At 30.3% G+C, this 20,848-nt stretch overlaps 2 protein-coding genes across 3 annotated transcripts; both read right to left on the reverse strand.

Annotated features, from left to right (window-relative positions):
- Positions 1-5,017: 5,017 nt before the first annotated feature.
- On the reverse strand, positions 5,018-12,481 carry LOC108460765 (uncharacterized). Of its 2 annotated transcripts, none has more exons than XR_008281286.1 (11): positions 12,107-12,481; positions 11,180-11,463; positions 10,871-11,065; positions 9,713-10,059; positions 8,566-8,857; positions 7,551-7,709; positions 6,677-7,042; positions 6,095-6,160; positions 5,867-5,931; positions 5,579-5,702; positions 5,018-5,386 (listed from the first exon to the last, which is right to left on the reverse strand). XR_008281286.1 is itself a non-coding variant. In XM_017760397.2 (11 exons), the coding sequence occupies exons 1-11, from the start codon at positions 12,405-12,407 to the stop codon at positions 5,302-5,304; spliced, it is 2,268 nt and encodes a 755-aa protein (XP_017615886.1). In that variant the 5' UTR covers positions 12,408-12,481; the 3' UTR covers positions 5,018-5,301. The 2 variants fall into 2 exon arrangements, 1 of the variants encoding a protein (XP_017615886.1); XM_017760397.2 differs by having other exon boundaries at positions 5,883-5,931.
- Positions 12,482-15,087: 2,606 nt separating this feature from the next.
- LOC108461017 (phytochrome-associated serine/threonine-protein phosphatase 1-like) lies at positions 15,088-19,581 on the reverse strand. The gene is made up of 10 exons (XM_017760775.2): positions 19,276-19,581; positions 18,567-18,713; positions 18,380-18,447; positions 17,823-17,880; positions 17,454-17,564; positions 17,321-17,371; positions 16,297-16,440; positions 16,134-16,229; positions 15,976-16,047; positions 15,088-15,501 (listed from the first exon to the last, which is right to left on the reverse strand). The coding sequence occupies exons 1-10, from the start codon at positions 19,354-19,356 to the stop codon at positions 15,418-15,420; spliced, it is 912 nt and encodes a 303-aa protein (XP_017616264.1). The 5' UTR covers positions 19,357-19,581; the 3' UTR covers positions 15,088-15,417.
- Positions 19,582-20,848: the final 1,267 nt, after the last annotated feature.

Genomic DNA, 20,848 nt, shown 5'->3' on the forward strand with positions numbered 1-20,848 from the left:
AAAAATTATGTCACAATTATGAGGTAAATAAAAGAAAATATATTTTTTAAAATTTATTGAATAATAATCAATGTATTAAATTTATTTATTATGTGCATAAAATATGAGTATTGTTTTTAATCTAAATTGAATGAATTAAATAGTTGATTGGATAGCTGAAATCATTAAATATCCTCATTTGATAAATAAAAATATTTTAAAATAAAAATAGAGTAAATTTAGATAATAAATATCTGAACTCGAATATATTAATTACAAAAATAAAATAAATTTAAATAATTTATATTTAAAATTAATCTTCATTTTTTATAAATCTATTATAATTAATATTTAAAATATATATAGATTAATATTTGAAACTGCAATATTCGAATAAATGCAAAACATCCAAATTTGCACTATTCGTCATTATTCCCATCTAAGCTTAATATAAAGTAAAGAATCTATATAATCTATAGCTATATATTAATGTAGTGTCAAAACCATGTGTCAGAAAGAAACAAACAGAACTCTTTTTGAGATTTTAAAATAATGGTATAATTTCAGTTTTAATCCTTAAAATATGTTAAAATTTTAAATATATCTATCTATATCCTTATGCTGACACGTGGCACGCCAACGATGCCTCTTTTCTTCTTTTTCCATTTATGAGAATGGTTAAATTTTTGGTTTTGGTCCTTTTGATATTCTTAAAATTGAGATTTAATCCTTATACTTTATTTTTTAACATAATTCAAGATTTATATTTTTATAATGTTATTGATTAATTCAAATAGTTAATATACCTAACTTTTCAATTAAAATGTTACATGGTTATATATAAACTGAAAGCGGATTTTTAAATCTAAAAAGTAGAGAAATTAAATTCTTAAAAATAAAAGTAAGAGGACTAAATTCCAAACGTACAAAGAATAGAGACTTAGAGTCATGGTTGTTTGAATCAGACTGGATTGGCTGGAATATCAGCCCAGAGAGAGGCATTAGATCAGTTGAGTCGTGAACTAGTACGAACCAATTGAATTAGGCTAAAAATGGATTGAGTCGGATTTTTTTAGTGATTTTTAATGGTTTATTTAATTGAATTATACAAACAAGTAGCATAACCAATTCAACCACCAGTTCGATTATGAAAACCTTGCTTAGAGTGTATTTTAATCTTCAAATTTTAACTCTATAATTTGACACAAATAAATGTGACACTAGGCTCTCTCACCAATTCTCTTTTTTGTTTTTTTTTTCATTTTACAAAAATGGTTAAATTTCATTTTTGGTCCCTCTAATACTCTTAAAGTCTATATTTAATCTATATACTTTAATTTTATCATAATTTGTTCCATGTATCTTTATAATATTATTAATTAGCCCAAATATTTAATATCTTTAACTTTTGGTTAAAATGTTACGTGGTTATATATAATTTGCATAACCTAATAGTCTTAGAGATGTACATATGACTTCCAATTTCTTTTAGGTTTATATAAGTGCTTACCTTTTTTGGTAGTTTTAGAAAAATAGTTAAATTATAATTTTAATCCTTCTATTATGCTTAAATTTTATATTTGACCACTACCCTTTAGATTTGCCTTGCTTTATATATATATTATAAAAAATGATCAAACTTCAGCTTTTAACCCTTATACTATGTTGAAACTTGGGATTTAATCTATACACCTTATTTTTGACATAATTTGATCTTTCTACTTTTATAATGTCCTTAGTTAGTCTAAATATTTAATATTATTAACTATTTCAATTAAAATGTAAATGTCAATTGATACATGCACATATGGTGTGAAATTTATTAAAGTCAATTGAATCAAACTATCAATTTTCAAGTTTAGAAGATCAATCAGTTTGCGACGATTTTTTGGATGAGATCTAGGCATTTTTGGGCTAAGATGTTTGCATAGCATTTGAAAAGTTATTCCTTAGCTTCAAAATACATTTTGAATCACTCGATTTTGAGTCTGGGAGCTCAAATTATGACCATTTTACTAAACACTACATGAGGAAAATTTTTTGACAGGATTATTACACGAAATTACAGTTTGGGCCTTTAATTTGAGTTTAACTCATATTGGGTTCTATTTTTAGGCTTGATTTTTGTGATAAATGAGCCCAATATTGTATTCATTAGGTTTTAAGATATTTTTGAGTATTTAAAGTTGTTTAGGAGTTTTATATTTCTTAGTTAACAAGAAAGTTTACTCTATTAAAACAATTTTTTTAGATTAATTAGAGTTTTATTATACTTGAGAGTTTATTTTGATGTAATTAGTTAGCCTATATCTCTTTGTGAGATTTCTCTTTTGTTTATTTTAGAAGTAGATTTTCTTCTTGTTTTTCTTTTTAAAGCCGTCGGAAAACTTTTCACGCTCCAATTTATTAGGATTTAACTTTAGGGGGTTAGTTAGAGTCATTTGTGAAATGGTTTCATAGGACATTGACTTTTTATGACCATCGATTGTTTTTATTGAAGCTTTGTTCTTCAAGGGGGACAATCTTTCCACCATCTATCTTATTTTTGTTTTCTTCCATTCAATATTTTTTCCATCTCACCTTAATATTTTTTTTGATGCTTTGTTTTTTCTCTTTATTCCATTATTTCTAATCCATTTTGTTTCTTTTTTCATGTCAAATTCAAATCTTTTTTCGAGTCAAATAACTTGAAAATTATTTTAAAATAAAAATTGATGCTTTTTTTTTAGTAAGGTTAAAGCACTGGGAGGTCCTAGTATTATAAGGACTAGATCAAATCAATTCCAATATTATTAAATGAATAAATTTAGTCTTTATATTATTAAAAAGAATTAAATAAGTCCAAATTGTAATAGAGTTAACATTTACCATATAAAAAATTTAAAATTATTATTTTTCAATTGCAATTCAATTTCAAACAAAATATTTCATTTACAAAATCATAAAAACTTTAAGAAAAATATTAACTTTGATAAACAACACATGATATCTTTTAAACAATATATATTAACTCTATTCCAAATTAACCTTTTTGATTCTTTTTAATAGTATAAGGACTAAATTTATATATTTAATAGTAGAGGGACTAATTTAATCAAATCCCTATAATAAAGGGACCTTTTAGATATATTCATCTCTGGGGCTGGTTCATGATGGGAACCGCCCCTACCTGGCCCCATGTGGGCTAAACCAAGTTGGCCGATTCACCTACTCCCACCCACGTCTTGACTTTTTTTTTCTTCCCACTCCCTCCTTTCATCAATTCTGTACTTGTTAATGCTCTCTCTCTCTCCCTTAACATCATATCTAAAAAGAAGATATCATATTTCAACTATAGTTTTTCTTTTTAATGTATTGCAATCGATTATAATTAAAATATAATATTATAAATACTAATAGTAAGAATATATGGACTTAAATTAAAATAATATAATGGATAGAAGAAACAATATATATTTAAAAACAGTCATGTAGTGCGATGTGTTTATCTCACTCTTTAATTATGAAGTTAGGGATTCAATTTTTATCCATGCAAATGAAGCATATTTTAAGATCAACTAACTACAAAGAAACAATCGATACCCTAATTTCGACTAAATAAAAAATATATATTTAAAAACAATCTACATATAACTTATGTAAGATAAGAGTCAAACTTAAGATATTGATTTAACAAAGCTTTACAGCCCTTCTCAACGGTACCCAAACCACGTTGACAACTTCCACCTATTATATATTTTTTTTGAATCCGCTATAGTTGATTTATATAATTATTTGTATGATACAACATTAAACATCTTGATATATATAGTTTCAGTAATCTTTGTGTATGTGTCATCAAATTTTTGATATTGTTGTTAAAAGTTGAGTCTTAAGACATTGATGTTGCAAGTTTGGGCCCCTTGGATGGACGTTTACTTCCAGTATGGTGCGTTTAGCTTTTTTTATCTCACACTACAATATTATTATAGTATCTAATATCACTGTCACTGCTGTGCTTACACTAATCGCAGATAAATGTACCGTCCATCCAAAAACTCTCCTTTTATAAATTATGTATAATTTATCTCTAAATTTAATATTATTTAAATCTCCACAATGTTAGATTATTTTTAGAATTCTTTTAATTTAACTTTAAATATTGATTTCTTTTCGCTCCTAGTATATATATTGCTAGTAATTGGAATTATATTTGTAAACTTTAAAATAGAAATGTACGCGGACATGGAGGAGAGAGATGTAAGCAAAGTGGTATTAAGGGTGGTAAGCTACTTTTAATTGGGCTCTCCATTGGAGCTGACAATGAACGTAGAGTTTCCATTGATGAAATTATTTACTTAAATCAAAACAAAATTAAATTATAAATGGTTTAGAATTCAATTCGAAAACTTACAAACTATGTTAAATCGAATAAATAAATAAATAATCAAATATTATTATTTTAAATTTCAACTATTAAGTTCCCGAATTAGCTACTTAATTATGAATTATCAAAATTGAGCAAAGCATGTATCGATTTTAAATATATTGCCCTAACATTCTATCCTCTTGAGTTGTATTTAAACTTTGATTGAAAAGGTGAAATTTTGATTTCCTTTTATTGTCATTTAAAAATTTTCATATGATTTCAATTTTTATTGTGTTGATGAAATTCATTCTTCATTGCTATAACGAGTATTTGTTGTTATTTTTCTCTAAATATATAGTTCGTGAAATGAATTAATATTATTTTTATTTACCTAAAATGTAATTACTTAAATAAATATTTATGAAAAGACTATGAAATTTTATCAAATAATGTCATTTTGTAAAAAAATAAAATCCAAAATTAAAATGGGAAAAAATTCAACAACCAAACCAAGCCATGGATGGTTTAAGAATTTCAAAAAAAATCAATAAAAAAAACCGAACCAAAATCACCCCTAGTCGACCGATTCTTAATTGAGCTAAGGCACAAAATTAATAAGAGTAGGAAGATTAAATTATGATGAATTAAAATATAGGGACTAAAACCATAATATGACCTTTTAGAGCTAGATACTCTGCTAAGTTGGGAGTTCAATTTGATTAGATTCAGACAATGCCTGGGTAATGTTTACCAACAAAAGGCACAACATTTTCTCCAACAATGACTAAAAACAATGGGGTAATGAAAATTAAGATTGTAAGGAAACAAGTGAAAATCGACTCTAAAAGCAATCATCACTTGTGCAAAGTTTGCATTGTAGAAACCCCAAAAACTTCAACCACCACCATGACAGAAATTCCAAGCCAAAGCATATAGATTATCTAATTGGCGTTACCTCTTGATTTTATCGGATTTTACGCGGACCCAGAGGCGGGAATCATATTCAGAGCTTTCAGCATAAAAGTATATGTCATGGCATCTTCTTGAAGCCTCTCAAATCTGCATTCAACAACATATTTGTTTAAACATTCGTGATTCTTACAATACCGGACAATCTATGGCTCCGTTTCATGTGATTTTGAGGTTTTCGTAGAATATAAAGCTGGAATATATATTGATATTTATAACTTAACGATGAAATATTCAGAACCCTAATAGCTTTTAGCAGAGGAACCAAGAAAGAGAAACTACCTTCCGGACTTTGAAAAATGGCCGGCACCAAGTTCACACTTGAGCAACAGCATGTTATCGTCCGTTTTCATATCCCTTAGTTTAGCTACAAACTTTGCAGGTTCTGAGTACATAACACGCGGATCTGCCACAATAGTATACAAAATAGATTAATAGCAGTATGTGGAGAATATATGCTACTAGATATTTCCATTGGCAAACATTTAATGTGCAGAATTATTATCGAGAAGGGACAAGCAATCAACCCATTACTATATGATCACAAAAAGAGAATATCATGTATTATACTGATCTTTATACTTGCCACGTAAGCCAGCTGTAACGAGAATATCCGGATAATTTTGAGCCTTCACCTGCAAAAACTAGATATATTAGAGCCTAAACATAATGAAAATTTTAAAGTGATACATGATCAATATTCAGCGCTCCATATTCATGCTCGACTGAGAAATAGTTAGTTGTCATATAGAATGCTAGTCGCGAAAGCCTGGAGAAACAGCAGTACTAGAGTCGTACATTATCAACAGGGGAATACGATTTCATATAGAAGTAAAACTCTTCCTTTCGAGGGTCACCCCATTCCTGTTGTAACAAAAACAGAAAGAAGGATAACATGGTTAGCAGTTCACGTACTGGACTAAACGATTTAATTTTAAACAAATAAGGCTTATCCGATATTCAGTAAAAACAATTGAAGTTTGGGGTGAATCCTACAATAACTGAAAACAAGAAAAAATCACATACATCTAGTTTAAGGATAAATTTATCAACCCGATAAGCCAAATGGATTGTTTAGTAACTGACTCATTATTACTAATAGTTTGTGCTTCTATATAGTGCAGATCTGTATTTGGCAGCTTATAGAACACGAAAACTCAAACCATTTACAAAAATCAAATTACAACACTTGGATTTCTTAAACATGTTAAAGATTCATCATGGCAGTCACTAAGCAACTACATCAAATCAATCCCCGAAAAGTGTTTGCCAAGATGATAATGCAATTCGATACTGATGCGCCAGTAGCTGCATGTACCAGATTGTTTCAATGGTCATGCAAAAAATGAAAATCAAATTTTGTAAGGAGAAAGATAATACCTCCCACTCTGAAGTTGTAAGAGGGATAGTAGGGTCAAGCATTGTAGTCAGGACATCTACAAAAGGCACTCCAGCGACAGCAGCCTTCCACAAATCAGGCCTCATGTTAAGAACTGCACCAATAAGCAATCCACCTGCACTTCTTCCCTCTATGCACAATTTTTCCTTTGAACAGTACTTCTGTTCAATTAAATACTCGGCACAAGAGATAAAATCTGTGAAAGTATTCTTCTTCTTTAAAAATTTCCCATTCTCATACCATTGCCTCCCCATTTCACCACCTCCACGAATATGAGCTATTGCAAAGATAAACCCACGATCTAATAAAGACAGCCTTGATGCCTTAAAGTCAGGATCTATACATATCTGCGCTAACAGACATGTAACACTAAATTACATTACTGAAATTTGTACACATTCAACTAAAAGGATACTCCAAAATGATAGAGCACATAATCATAGACATGCCAAAGTCATAGTTCCAACAGTTTGCAAAAAGAAAAAAAAATGTTTGAATGTAAAATGCCCTCTTGAAAGATCACTCAACCTTCTGAATGCATAATTTTGAGAAACTAAAGGAGGAAAAAGGGTGAGAGAGGGCACCCCTAGAAGTAAAACAAAACTGAACAAGTTTTTGAGACCTTCATAGTATTCACAAATCCAGAAAAGGCTAGAAAAACCAGAGACTAAACAAAATAGTGTCCAATCAAGGAAGACTATACAAGCATGGAAATTGCCTTCACATCGCATTAAGATAAAATTCCTCATTAGTTCAACATGGTCTAAGCAAAACTGTAATAAAATATAAGCATAATAACTCCAACTGGTAATTAGCACCTCTCACAAGAATTTATCCCATTGAATGAATTGTTACCTCATATGAACCATATCCATAAAGCAACATTGGATCAGATCCATCAAGCTTGACAAGATTCTTTTGGTACACAATTGATATGGGAATTTGAGTGCCATCTGAAGCAGTAGCCCATTTCCTTTCGGTGACATAATTAGATGCATCAAAGCCTCCCAAAACCTGAAAAAGAGACAACGTACAAAATTAATCCAGCATGATATGCACACATTGGACCCAAAAGTAATAATGAAATATAAATTCATAAACCTACTATTTTTATTCTTGACCAGTAAAAACAGATTGTGGTTTCTGGAGGGAGAATAAGTTCTTTAACAAAATGTGATCAATACCATTTTATGAACAGATCAAGTCCTAAGAACTAAAATGGTTTTGTGCAAAATCTTCAGGAGAAAAGGGAAGGATATTGTCAGGAAAAGAAGAAAACTTTCAATATATTTGAGGACCCGCGCAAAAAAGTCAGAAACAGGAAATCAAATATTGTAAGTATTCTGAAATTCTGAGCTTGGAAGGTCCATGTTGAAATTTAAGTCCTGGGATAAAACCATGACAGCTTGAATTGAAGTGCAATGTTTAACTATGAGACCAAAATTATGAGAGAATAGCAGTTTATGCATCAGAAAGCTCCACTTCCCTTTTTTTTATGATAAAAACCTCCAATTCCTTTTAGCTAACCGGAATAAACAAACTAAAAACATGTCACAGTATGATGTAGTAGGTGCTACTTGAATGAGATACATTCCCCATAAGGACTCTTGGTGGTACATGAAAAGACCAATTCTAGAAAAGGAAGATCACTCCAACATGAAGGTGGGAAAAGCAAACCATGGATAGCAAAGCAATCAAGACAATTAGGTAAAGACAGCTATACCTATAATTTGCTTGTAATCGGATCATGTTGTGTAAAGTAAGACACTGTACATATCACTAGTTTTACTATTTTAGATCCTTATTTAGACTAAGTTTTATCAACTCATTTCTTATCATGGTTCAAATGTTAACAAACAGTAGTGCTTACAGTTTCAATCTTCTTCAAAACAGACTCCCCAGTATTCATGTCATAGTCATAGACAGATTTAGGCATCCGCAATGAGCTATAAGAAAACCGCAAAATGGTGGAGGAAAACTGTGATACTGATAGATCAACTGAGTATACAGGGTCAATAAATTGAACTGATTTACCCCCTTCAAGATTTACGAGTGGCTCTTCAACTTCCGGAAGACGGTAAACAGTAATTTTGGGCAAACCTTCTTCACGCTCAGAGACAGCAAGATGATCACTAAAAAGTTGAATATACTGAATCTTTACACTGAAGAAGAAAAAAGTAAAATGGTAAGCTGCCATCCAGTATAAAAGATGCATACAAATGAAAGAATTTGCAAAATAGTTGGTAAACTGATTGATAACCAATCAAACAAAGCACCTGTCCCATTTCCACATCTTAGGAAGCATCATTCACAAATGCAAAATGCAATAAAAACATAAGCTATACAATCTGACACCCAACCAAAAAGAAAAGTTTCAGCTAGATTTTAACTTGTTCTTTCACAGGCTATGGCTAAAAATAACCACAGTTGTGAACTGATAATATCAATGGTTAAAGCAGTACAGCTCCTTGCGCATACATCATTGGAATCATTAAATGATTAACTCATAAATTCCTGCAAAGCAGCCATCATAGATCTGATAATAACCAAAAACAGAAAAACAAATAATTAAGCAAAATTACAAAAATGCATTGCAAGTGATTATAAGTATCAAAAAAAAAAAAAAGATTTCCTCATCTAATCCTGCTCTACTCAGACATACATAATTTTTCTAGGTTTGAAATTGTAAAATATCATTTCAGAAACAAACTAGATAGTTGCATTGGAGCCCCCAACCCCCCAAAAAAAAAAAAAAAAAAGATGCAAGAAGGTGTTTCCATGTTGAACATTATATGTTTGAAAGAGCATCATAATGCAAACAACCTCCTCCACACACCCCCCCCCCCCAAGTATTACTAAGCTAATCTAAATAATGGTACAAGTAAAACCAAAAAAGAAGCCAACATGTCCAAAGAAAAAACAAAATCAAGTTACCGGGGAATAAGAATGAAAAAATAAAAGCAACATATACAAGAAACTAGTGAAAGATCATGGAAAACTTTAGAATTCCTTACGACCTTGCCCTGTGAGGAATAAGAACTGTTGTTGCAGATGTATTATCCACTGGACAAGCTAGTAGTTCTGAATTGAAAAACTCATCACTTCTCCTCTGGATAAAGAAGTGGTTTCCACGATGACTAACAGAGGTATCAATGCCAATTATACGAGGCGTCAAAACCTTAAGGCCTTCTTCCAGCTTGGAAACCTCAAGATAAAAGACAAATCTAGTAATTTTGCTTTCAGATGAAATAAACAAAAATTTCTCACTCTCAGAGGCTTCAAGACCAAGGGAAAACATGTCATCCTTCTCGTGGTAAAGGCACGAGTCATTGGATTGGTCTGCCCCCAACTTATGTAACCATGCCTATCATGAGAAATAAAAGAAAAGGGAGGTTAATGTAATTGTTCTTCAGAGAAGTAGAAAAGGAGAGGATTTATATTTAGATTAAACTGAATTTAACCATTACCTGCCAACACAGAAGAACAAGAAGCTAAAGGTAACAAGAATAAAACTCTATCTGGACTTGAAGAAGGCACATGATCCTATTTGAGCACTAATATGTTATTCAACTGTAATTTTTCCTAGAATCATGTGGACAACTGGAAAGGTCTCATGAATATTATATATGTACATAGACTCCAAAAAGAAAAGAATTATGTGAAAAAGAAAACATATGAGCAATCTTGTATAAAGGTACATGATACAGGGATATTATTTGTAAAAAATCAGGAATTTTTCTCTGCATCATGTAGGGATAAAAACATCCTTTTGAAACTCAAAAGACTCAAGCCATGAGTCTAAAGAATTATATAAATAAAATGGATAGCCAGACTTTTGATTTCTAACAAGAAATCAACGGAAAGGAAGAAATTCAAGTACAGTTTATTAACATCAAAGACTACATAAAAAAATCCAAGATAGGGACTCTGAATTAGTCGTGTATATGGTTATGATATGTAAGTGTCATTATTTTCACCTTATAATGAGTACGATAAAAGATGGACAGTCATATTGATATAGAATCTACTGGAACAAAATAATATGGAGGGAAAAAGTGGGAACGAATAGAAAGCTTAGTTATAACATTAAGAAGCGTGCAAAACAGTAAAGGACTACTGTCTTTAATAGGATCCCAATGTGTCAAAAACCTTTTAAGGAATGGAAACTGCCATACCTTATCTGGCCGAAGGATCTCATCCATTGTAATGTAAACCAAAGCATCATTACCAGCCCATTCAAGATTTGACGTTACACCTACTAGTGGTTTCCCTATTGGAGCTTGAGTCTCTGCATCAATCACATAGACAGTATAAATTTCATCTCCTTTAGTGTCTTCAGCGTATGCAACCATCTTATGATTTGGACTGACCTGAACAACAAATTGCATAAAGAGACTTCATAAGAAAAAAATATGAACATTAACAAAAGGAAAGCAAGCCCATTCAAAACCAAGTTAACAATATAAAGCCGGGTCATAACTGACCTTAAAAGCACCAATCCTGTAAAAACCATGTTCTTGAGCCTTAACATTCTCATCCAAGATTACATGCTCGGGCGGAGCATCAGGCCCAGTTGGCATAGTATCGTGAACAGAAGATGGAGCATCACGATTAGGAATGGGACGTCTGCAATATTGAACATATTCCTTTCCTTCCAAAGTCCTTGAATAATAATAATAGGGTCCTTTCCGAAGAGGAGCAGACATATCATCCTCTTTGATTCGACCTCTAATCTCAGCATAAATTTCATCTTCAAATTTTTTGGTTCCTACAGCAGCGTTATTACGTTAAATAAAATGCTACGAAAATGGAAAGGCAATTTAACAACCGAAGAAGTGAATGCAACTCAAAAAAGTATCATATCAAAACGGTAGCAAAGTTGTTTGTCAACATTCTCGAGAAACAAATAGAAAGTTGAGTAAGCCGGTAGATATGCATAAACAAATATATATATATATATATATATATATTCGGCCTTTAAATCACAGCATAAATTTCATCTTCAAATATTTCGGTTCCTGCAGCAGTATTCTTACATCCAATAAAATGCTATGGAAATGGAAGAGTAACTTAACAACCGAAGAAGAGAAAGAAACTCAAAAAAATCAGATCAAAACAGTAACACTTCCAAGAAACAAACAGATAGTTGAGGAAGTGAATAGATATTACATATGCCTATATACATGTATATAGCTTTGATTCGACCTCTAAGTCTCAGTATCAAATTTCATCTTCGAATATTTTGGTTCCTACAGCAGTATTCTTACGTTCAAAATGAAAGAGGAATCTAACAACCGAAGAACTGAAAGCAACTCAATAGAGTTCCAGATCAAAACAGTAGCAAAGTTGCTTTTTAACATTTCCGAGAAGCAAACAGAAAGTTAAGGAAATCGATATACATATATACATACCGGACATCATGGCCTCGGTATAGGCGTTCTCTTGTTGAAGATAAGAGATGACTTTAGGGTCGCTGCGAGAGTCATCGCGAAGCCAGTAGTAATTGTCAACTCTAACGTCCCCGAACAACTCCATCTCGTGCTTCACTTTCTCGGCCAACGGCGGAGATGGAGGCTGAGATTGAGAGCCCATGGTGGCAGTTGATAGGTGGCGTGAGGCGGAGATCTTTGGATGGCCGGCGAGGATGCGATGAGAAGTAGAGAAGAGTAGTAGCCGGAGATGTAGAACTCCGCCTATGCAATTAGAATTCATATAATAGTGTCGCCAAATGGAATCTTTTCTTAATTCCTCCCAAAGCTGAGATGTGTTTTAATTTTATTTTTTAAATTTTTAAATATTAATTAGAATATTTGTCAGGTTTTAAATTCCTCGAAAAAAAATGAGATGTGTTTTAATTTTAATTTTTATTTTTAAATATTAATTAGAATATTTGTCAGGTTTTAAATTCCTCGAAAAAATGAGATGTGTTTTAATTTTAATTTTTATTTTTAAATATTAATTAGAATATTTGTCAGGTTTTAAATTCCTTGAAAAAAATGAGATGTGCTTTAATTTTTTTAATTTTTAAATATTAATTAGAATATTTGTCGGGTTTTAAATTCCTCCAAGAAAATGAGATGTGTTTAATTTTATTTTTAAAAATTTTAAATATTAATTAAAATATTTGTTCCTTTTAAAAATTCATCATTGAAAAATTATTTTATAGATCTTTTCATCACATCATTTATGATCCTATCTAATCAAAAGAATATATATGTTCTACCACATCATCTACGGTCCCAATTGAGGTGAATAACTTAATTTTTGTGATATAAATTATTCATATTTTAAGTTAATTAATATTTTAAAAATTATTAGTTAAAGATTTTTATGATAATTAGATTTTTTATAATAAGGATTATTTATAAGATTGAATTTTCTAAAAGATAAAATAAAATAATTTTTAAAATATTTAAATCATTTATTATAAATAAATTTCATAAATAAAAAATTAGTGGATTTCATAAAAGTTAATCTATGTTTAATCTATAAAATTCTATATATCATTCATATATAATAATTTAAAACATAGTTTTTTTTCAAATTAAATATTGAATTATAAAATTATTTATAATTATTTATAATATCAATCATAAAATTGAATTTATGTAAAATTATAAAATAATTTAAATATATTTTAATTCATACATATAAATATCACCATATATAAACTTATTGTGACGGCAGGAAAAGGAATATTTTTAAAAAGAATATTATATGTTTTAAGAAATAAGTTAAAATTAGCCATTGAGTAGTTGTCGTTTCCTTTGGATTATTATTTGAGGACAAAAATATTTTGGACTTAATTTTTATTATTTTAGTTTTTAATAATCAAATTTTAATTAATTTTTTTTCATTTGACGGAACAATTTGATCGAACTATTAAATTTTAAAGGCTCTAATATTGTATTCTGTGTGAAAATTTATGTATATTTTATTTCTAACACAAATATTTTTTAAATTTTTATAATTTTTTAATATTTTTATAAAGTACATTTTAATTATCTCGCAAGCTCTCCCGTCAGTATCATTAAATTTTGAACATTTCAAGTAATTTTTTATTTAAATAAAAATAAGTTAATTAAAATTTGAAGGTTAAAAGTCATTTTATTTATGAAATTTCTCCCAATATATTAAATAATTTTCCACGTATATATATATATATATATATATATAAATTTATTGTCATGGGTTAAATTATAACAATGAGTTGAATTTTTTAATTAAAATTTCAAAATCGTGTTTTATAAATGAAAAACAGTAAATTAAAATTTCAGTTTATTTCTTAAAAAAATCGTATTCAAATAGATAAAATATGTATTATGAAAGTTGTTTTCATTTAAAGGATGAACTTTTAACTCAATACTAGATTAAATCAAAACCCATAATAAAAAATTAAACAATTAATTTATTCTTATTATTATACTCAAAGTTTGAATTTTATATAATATTCTTTTTATTCATGTCTCGTCCAAGTAGCTTTTTTATTCATGGTGAGAACAAAATAGTTTGCCAAATTGTTATTTCTTTAAATCCTTGAATTGTCTATGCCTTTTTATAACTAAATAAATTATTTTAGTATAAAGCAAAGATAAAAAAATTAATATTGAAAAAACTAAGAATTTAATAATTTAATTTTTGTACATCAAATATTCATGCAAAGAAAAATAATAATAACAAGAGTTATTACACTAGAAATCCCTAAATTATGACCCTCATTTTAAGTTAGTCATTAAACTTTAAAACATTGTAATTACATTCTTAAACTATTGAAGTTTATCAATAAGGTCTTTTCATTACTAAAATCGTTAATTTAATCGTCAAATATACTCACTTGTCATAATTTAAAATAAAAATTCAAAGAAAAATGGATGTAAAAATATTGTATTTGAGGTTTTCAAAGTTTTTACTCGTATACTCTCTTTCTTCAATTTTATTTTATTTTTAATTTTGTGATAATATTTTACTTTTTTTAAATTTTCATTTTAAATTATATTGCATAAGATTTTATGTTTAATTTAATGATTAAATTAACAAGTTTAATAATGAAAAACTTGATCAACATAACATCGATAATTTGAAGACATAATTAGAATGTTTTAAACTTTAATGGTCAATTTAAAATGAGAGTCATAATTTGAGAATGTCTGGTGAAATTAACTCTAATAACAATAATGCTTATTAATAAAACTAAGACCCAAATTAACTGAAAAATATTACATGCTTAAATTCATTAGGATTCAGTCCCCATAAATTTTACTTATTTGTACCAATATCAAAACTATAAAGCTTTAAATTACTAATGGCCAAGAAACTTTGACCCCAAAATATATCATATATAGTAAATAAAAAGAAAGGAAAAGAAAAACATAAAAAGGAAACAATGAGTCAATTTTAGCACTAGAGATGAGAAGCAATATACATAAATGAAACAAATACACATCCCCAACATTTCAAAAACACACACATTAGCTAAGCATAAAGTAGTAGCAGCATCTATTAACAAAAAAAAAAAACCGAATGCGAAAAATGAAGGAAAAGACGAAGTCGAAGGTCGAAGAGGAACATTTCGAGGTTAAAGCAGGGCTTGGACCAGACAATTTCCAGGGCAGGTCCCATCTGCAAAACATTTTATGTATTTCAAGGCTTCCTCCTTTGACACCTTTCAATAATCAAATGCTTGGATAATATTACAAGTACTGCAGTATGTATTTCTTTTCGATTACAAGAAATACGGGACTCCGGTCCTCGGCCCTCTCATCTGATTATTCTCTTCTGTTTCAGTGAAATACTTCACTTTTCTCTCCTGAAAACCGATGTCAAAAATAGTAAGCATCATGAATATCATGTATTTGAGGATCAGATTACATTTATTATTAAATATCATTAAGAAAAAAAACTAGACCAGAAGTTGAATCAATCAGATCTTCGATTTTCAGTTCAACCGATTGAACCAAAGGATTTGATCAAAACCCTTTTTTAATATATTTTAAAGTTCAAATCTCATTGATTACAAACAAATTTTTAAAAAGGAAAAAGTTCAAAAATACAAAATCTGTCTTTAATGGTTTTATCTGGATTTTTACTGGTTAAACCAGTAATATGGCCGGTTCAATGTCTGAGTTAATACACCAGACCAAACAGCCTTCCAGTTTCCGGTTCAACTAATCTAATCAGCAGTTAAATTTGATACTAAAGAAGACTACCAACACACAAATATATAGACATAATGGGAAAAGAAGAAAAGGAGATAGCGAGGGGAAAAAAAAACAATTCTCACCATATTCTCGTTGAAGCTCAATATAGAAGCTACATTCCCACAACGGTAACAATAATTTGGTGCAGACCACACCTGGAAATTTCAATAAACAAGAAACTCCATTAGCCTCTTAATACCATTAAGCTTAAAAGGTTTAAGCAGAAAGTTTAGTGTCTCACAGTTACAAGGCCTTTATCTTCAAACATATACTTAAGGCCTTCTTGCACGAGTTGGTGAGCTCGACAAACAAGATCGAGATTATTTATGTGGTTGAACTGCAACAGATGAAAAGATTAAGATTATTATTTCAACATGACTATAGACTGAGATGAGATCAATTACCTCCGATGTGACCCTGGACCCAAATAGCCAACCTGCTCCGCGTGGACTGACTGCCCATGTTTCAATATCTTCAGGATCACTCCACATGAGATCACAGAATGGGCCTTCGTGAGGAATCTCAGAGTTCCGCTCAATTACCCTCATCTATTATAGAAGCAGAGAAAAGAAAAATGCATCAAGCACCATATATAATAAAATAAAGAGAAAGTAGAACCTGGAGCTTAACTTGGTTCAAGTGGTCATCCTTAAGGGGTAGCATTTAGCAAATCTGGAGTTTGAGTCCCAACAACTGCAACCCTTCCCCTAATCCCATGCTAAAAAGTGAATAAATAAAGAGAAACTAGTACTTAATATTGAAAATACCATCATTACAAAATGGATGGTTATCGACTAAAGAGTCACTTACTTCTTCAGCAGTAAGAAACCAAAGAAAACACACAGCACGACCAAGACTTAGTTTTTACAAGGTAAGACTTTGAAGTGGATGGCTATTTATGAAACGGAAAGGAATGATATTAATCCTAGGACAAGATGGTTACAAAAACATATAAAGTCCAACGCTGTGATGCACCCCCTGAATGGTTAAAAGCCAGAAAGGTTGCCTGATCAACGTATGCAGCCAAGGCTAAAAAGACCATCCAAAATATCTAAAATTCTATAACCTTCCCATTATTTCCTAAAATATTACTCTTCTTCTCTTGACCATAATTTTGCCTTCCCCTAAAAGACAAGGAGGAAATAAGGCACCATACATGCCCTGATTATATTTGATTCCTAGAGAAGTATAAGACCAGTTCACCACATAATGATAATCGTTCATGCTTTGCTACAAGATAACTATCCTAAACTTCAACATACACAAGTCGTTATCAAAGAAAATATCTGGGCTGTAGGCAAATACTCTAAAATTACAACACATGACATGCACAAGCAAACGTAAGCAAAATAAATGATATATTAAAAATTGAGTGAACTTCTAGCATTGCTGCAAATCAAAATTGCCCACCTCAACCTAAGAAAATACCTGATCAACTGATCGTATATCAGGAGAAAGACCACCATGTACACAGAGTACCTGCAAAATAGGAAATAGGAGACCTATTAAAGAATGCAAGTAAGGTGCTTAGCTATAGATGCTTTAGAAAGAGAATGCTTACAGTCCCATTTATAATTGCTGAAAGTGTAAGATAATCAAAAACATCTGTACAATACCGCCATGCATTAGCATTTCCATACTTCCTCTGGCACTCATCATAGAAACCATAAACCTAGTAAAGATATGTACACACGGTAAACTGTCAGTCCCTCATATTTGGAATGCTTTTATCAAAATTATTACCCTAAAAATCAAACTAATGCAGTATTTGGACATAAAAACTGCGATCCTCACAAAATTTAACCCTTAGAGTTCCATTCATGCGTCCTAGAAAGGTATCCAATCTTCTTCCCCCCCCCCCCAAAAAAAAAAAAGGTCGCTATATCAGTATGACACGCATTTTCCTTGGTGATATAATTTGAACACATACCTGAGTTAATTGTCTACTCTCATGATTCCCCCGCAAGAGAGTGATATTAGCTGGGTGCCTACAATTCAGAAAACATAGGAAAAAGAAAAAGTTACCTCTAGCTGCAAATAAGAAACAACATTAGATAACCTGACAAACCAAAAATAGGACCAGAAAAGTAATTTCCTTATCAAATGCATAGACAAACAGTAGCGGAACCAATTCATAAATATTTATATTTGTATTTTGAATCTTCTAATATAAATAGTATATAACAGGCAATCTATCCTACTATCTTGCTGCCAAAACACCATGGTATGTCTGAAAGGACCATTTGGCCGTGAGTAGGACAAAACTAGTAATTTCAAAACAAATAATGAAATTTGACAATAATGATCTGATACACCTCAACCTATGGTTACATTATACATTAGAAATAATCCGGCTAGTAAATACAAAGAGAACCAAGGACGAATCAGAACCAGAGAAATAATGCATCCAATCACATAGTTGAATACCAGAAGACAAACCCAAAGAAAAATTATAGAAATGCTTGAGTATGTCTCTAGAGGACATACCTTGCCTTAAGAAGCAAAAGAATAGTGAAAACTTCAAGACTATTATAACCTCGATCAACAAAATCTCCCTGTCCAAAGGAAAAAGAAGGTTTAGCACCCATTACTTGAAACCAATATTATAACAGAGATTGACATCACATAGAATTTTCACAAAATTTCCATGCACGACAGGAGATATAAAATATACCATAAAAATGTAATTTGTTTCTGGCACTTGACCTCCTGTCTGAAAGAGTTTCATCAGATCATGAAACTGGCCATGGATATCACCACAGACGGTTACCGGACTGTTGACAGGTTGCACATTCGACTCCTCAATGAGAATTTCTTTTACCTGTAACGTTTTGTAGAATAAAAAGCCTTCAGATAAATCACACAAATAATAAACCTTCACAGAAAATAAAAAACTGACATTACTGCAATGAATGACATAGAAACTATATACTAAAGTTAAGCATATGAATCTGCAATCAATTAAAATCCCCATATTCCCAGGAAATGCCAATTATTCAGGTCCTGGAAGCTTTGTTTTCATGAAATAAAACAACAACAACAATAATAACAACTCAGTTATGGGAAAATTCTTTTCATAAAAGAAATTAAGCAATATAAATTTTAAAAATAATAAGAATAATAAAATGCATAGATGACATAAGTTTCAAGTACAGACATGAACTAGACATTTTTCTTGCATTTCTTGATTCATTTCAAAAAAGTTCTCAAACTTAATTCTACCATATCAAACATCCATTCTTTCAATTTCATCTGATTTCTCAATCACCAAAAGAAGCCACACAAACCCGTCTTATTCCTCCCCCAAAATAAATACAAACATAAAGAAAATATAACCAATTTTAAAAACCCTAGAATCATAAATGAGGCTAAAATGAATATACGTATTCGCAAAGAAGCTGAAGCTCGTCTTCCGAAAGATGCTGGCCTTCTTTAACCTTTGCTATCCACTGATCCAAATCCATCGATTTTTTTCTTCTCTTTTGGAATTTGAATTCCCTTTTTTCTCTTCTTTTTGCTGTGTAGATAAATATATGAAATTTCTCGCACTTTTCTCTTTGGAATTTGAATTCCCTTTTAAGTACCAGAGAGACTGCGAAAAGAACAAGATTTCAATGGACGCTTTCCTTCTTTATTATTTTTATTTTCGTTAAACGATCAAACAAACAAAACAGATCTGGGCGTTTTTCTCTTATTATTATTATTATTAGGGTAAACTGTCAAAATAGTCACTTTTGTTTACTTCAAGTTACATTTTAGTTATTTATGTTTGAAATGTTACGTTTTAGTCACTTATGTTAATAAATGTGTTGTAACATTTTAGGACTTTTATCAGAAATAACCCAAAATTTTGCATTAATTATGAGAATAACCTGTTTTAAACAGACCTAAATGTAAATAGACCAAAAATTTAAAACCATTTAAAATTGAAGCTATCGATGGGAATTGTGTGACCACTTTTTTCATCCAATCTAGAAGGGTAATTGCTTCATCATGTCTCTAAACGTTTTACATAATTAGACTTCAGCCCTGTGCTACCAATGGCAACGGTGACACTTAAAAATTTTATTTTTTTTAAATAAAAGGGTGGTGACACCAATGGCAATGGCGTCATTGACGTTTACTGTTTAAAATAGGTCATTTACGTATATAATTTTCAAAGTGGATCATTTTCATAAATAATGTAAAATTTTGGGTCGTCTTTATAAAAAGCCACATTTTATTCACTTAACCAAACATAAAGGACTAAAATATAACCTGAAAAAAATAAAAATGACAATATTGGTAGTTTACCCTTATTATTATTGTTTTTTTTTTCCATATATATTATATATAAAAAAAGGCAGTGAAAACAACAGCGTCTCTGCCATGATATTTCTTTTTTGGGTCAACTCTAACTAACATCCTCAAACAATCACCTAGATTCCATATTGGTCCTTAAATTTCTAAAGGGTAAACTACACAGTTGCTCACCCAACTTTCATAAGTTTTTATTTTAGACCCCAAAATAAAAAGTTTGCAATTTAGACACTGTTGTTATATACTTTTATCGTTTTAGTCACTCGTAGTTAATTTGTCATTAAATACACTCACTTTAAGTACCTAACTTTAGTAAATTTTCATTTTGGTCAATCATTTATCTTTTAAACTTCCTTTATTCTTTTTTTTAAGAATTATTTTTTTCAATAAGGAAAAAACTTAGGAATTTATAGAGGAAATTTGGGTTAGGAAAACTATTTTATCTTTTTAATTTCTTTCATTTTCTTTCCTGTAGAATTAATTTCAATTTTTTCTCAATAAAAGATAAGAGAAAAATTTAGAGTTTTACAGGAAAGATCAAGGGCGTAGCCAGGGGGGCTGGCATGGGCCCCGACCCCCCTAAAATAGAAAATTTCATTTTAAGCCCTTGACATTTTTTAAAAATTTTAAATTAGTAAAGGTAAAATTCCACTTTGG

This window comes from Gossypium arboreum, chromosome 4, assembly GCF_025698485.1.
Source record: "Gossypium arboreum isolate Shixiya-1 chromosome 4, ASM2569848v2, whole genome shotgun sequence".
In the NCBI taxonomy this organism is placed as follows: domain Eukaryota; kingdom Viridiplantae; phylum Streptophyta; class Magnoliopsida; order Malvales; family Malvaceae; genus Gossypium; species Gossypium arboreum.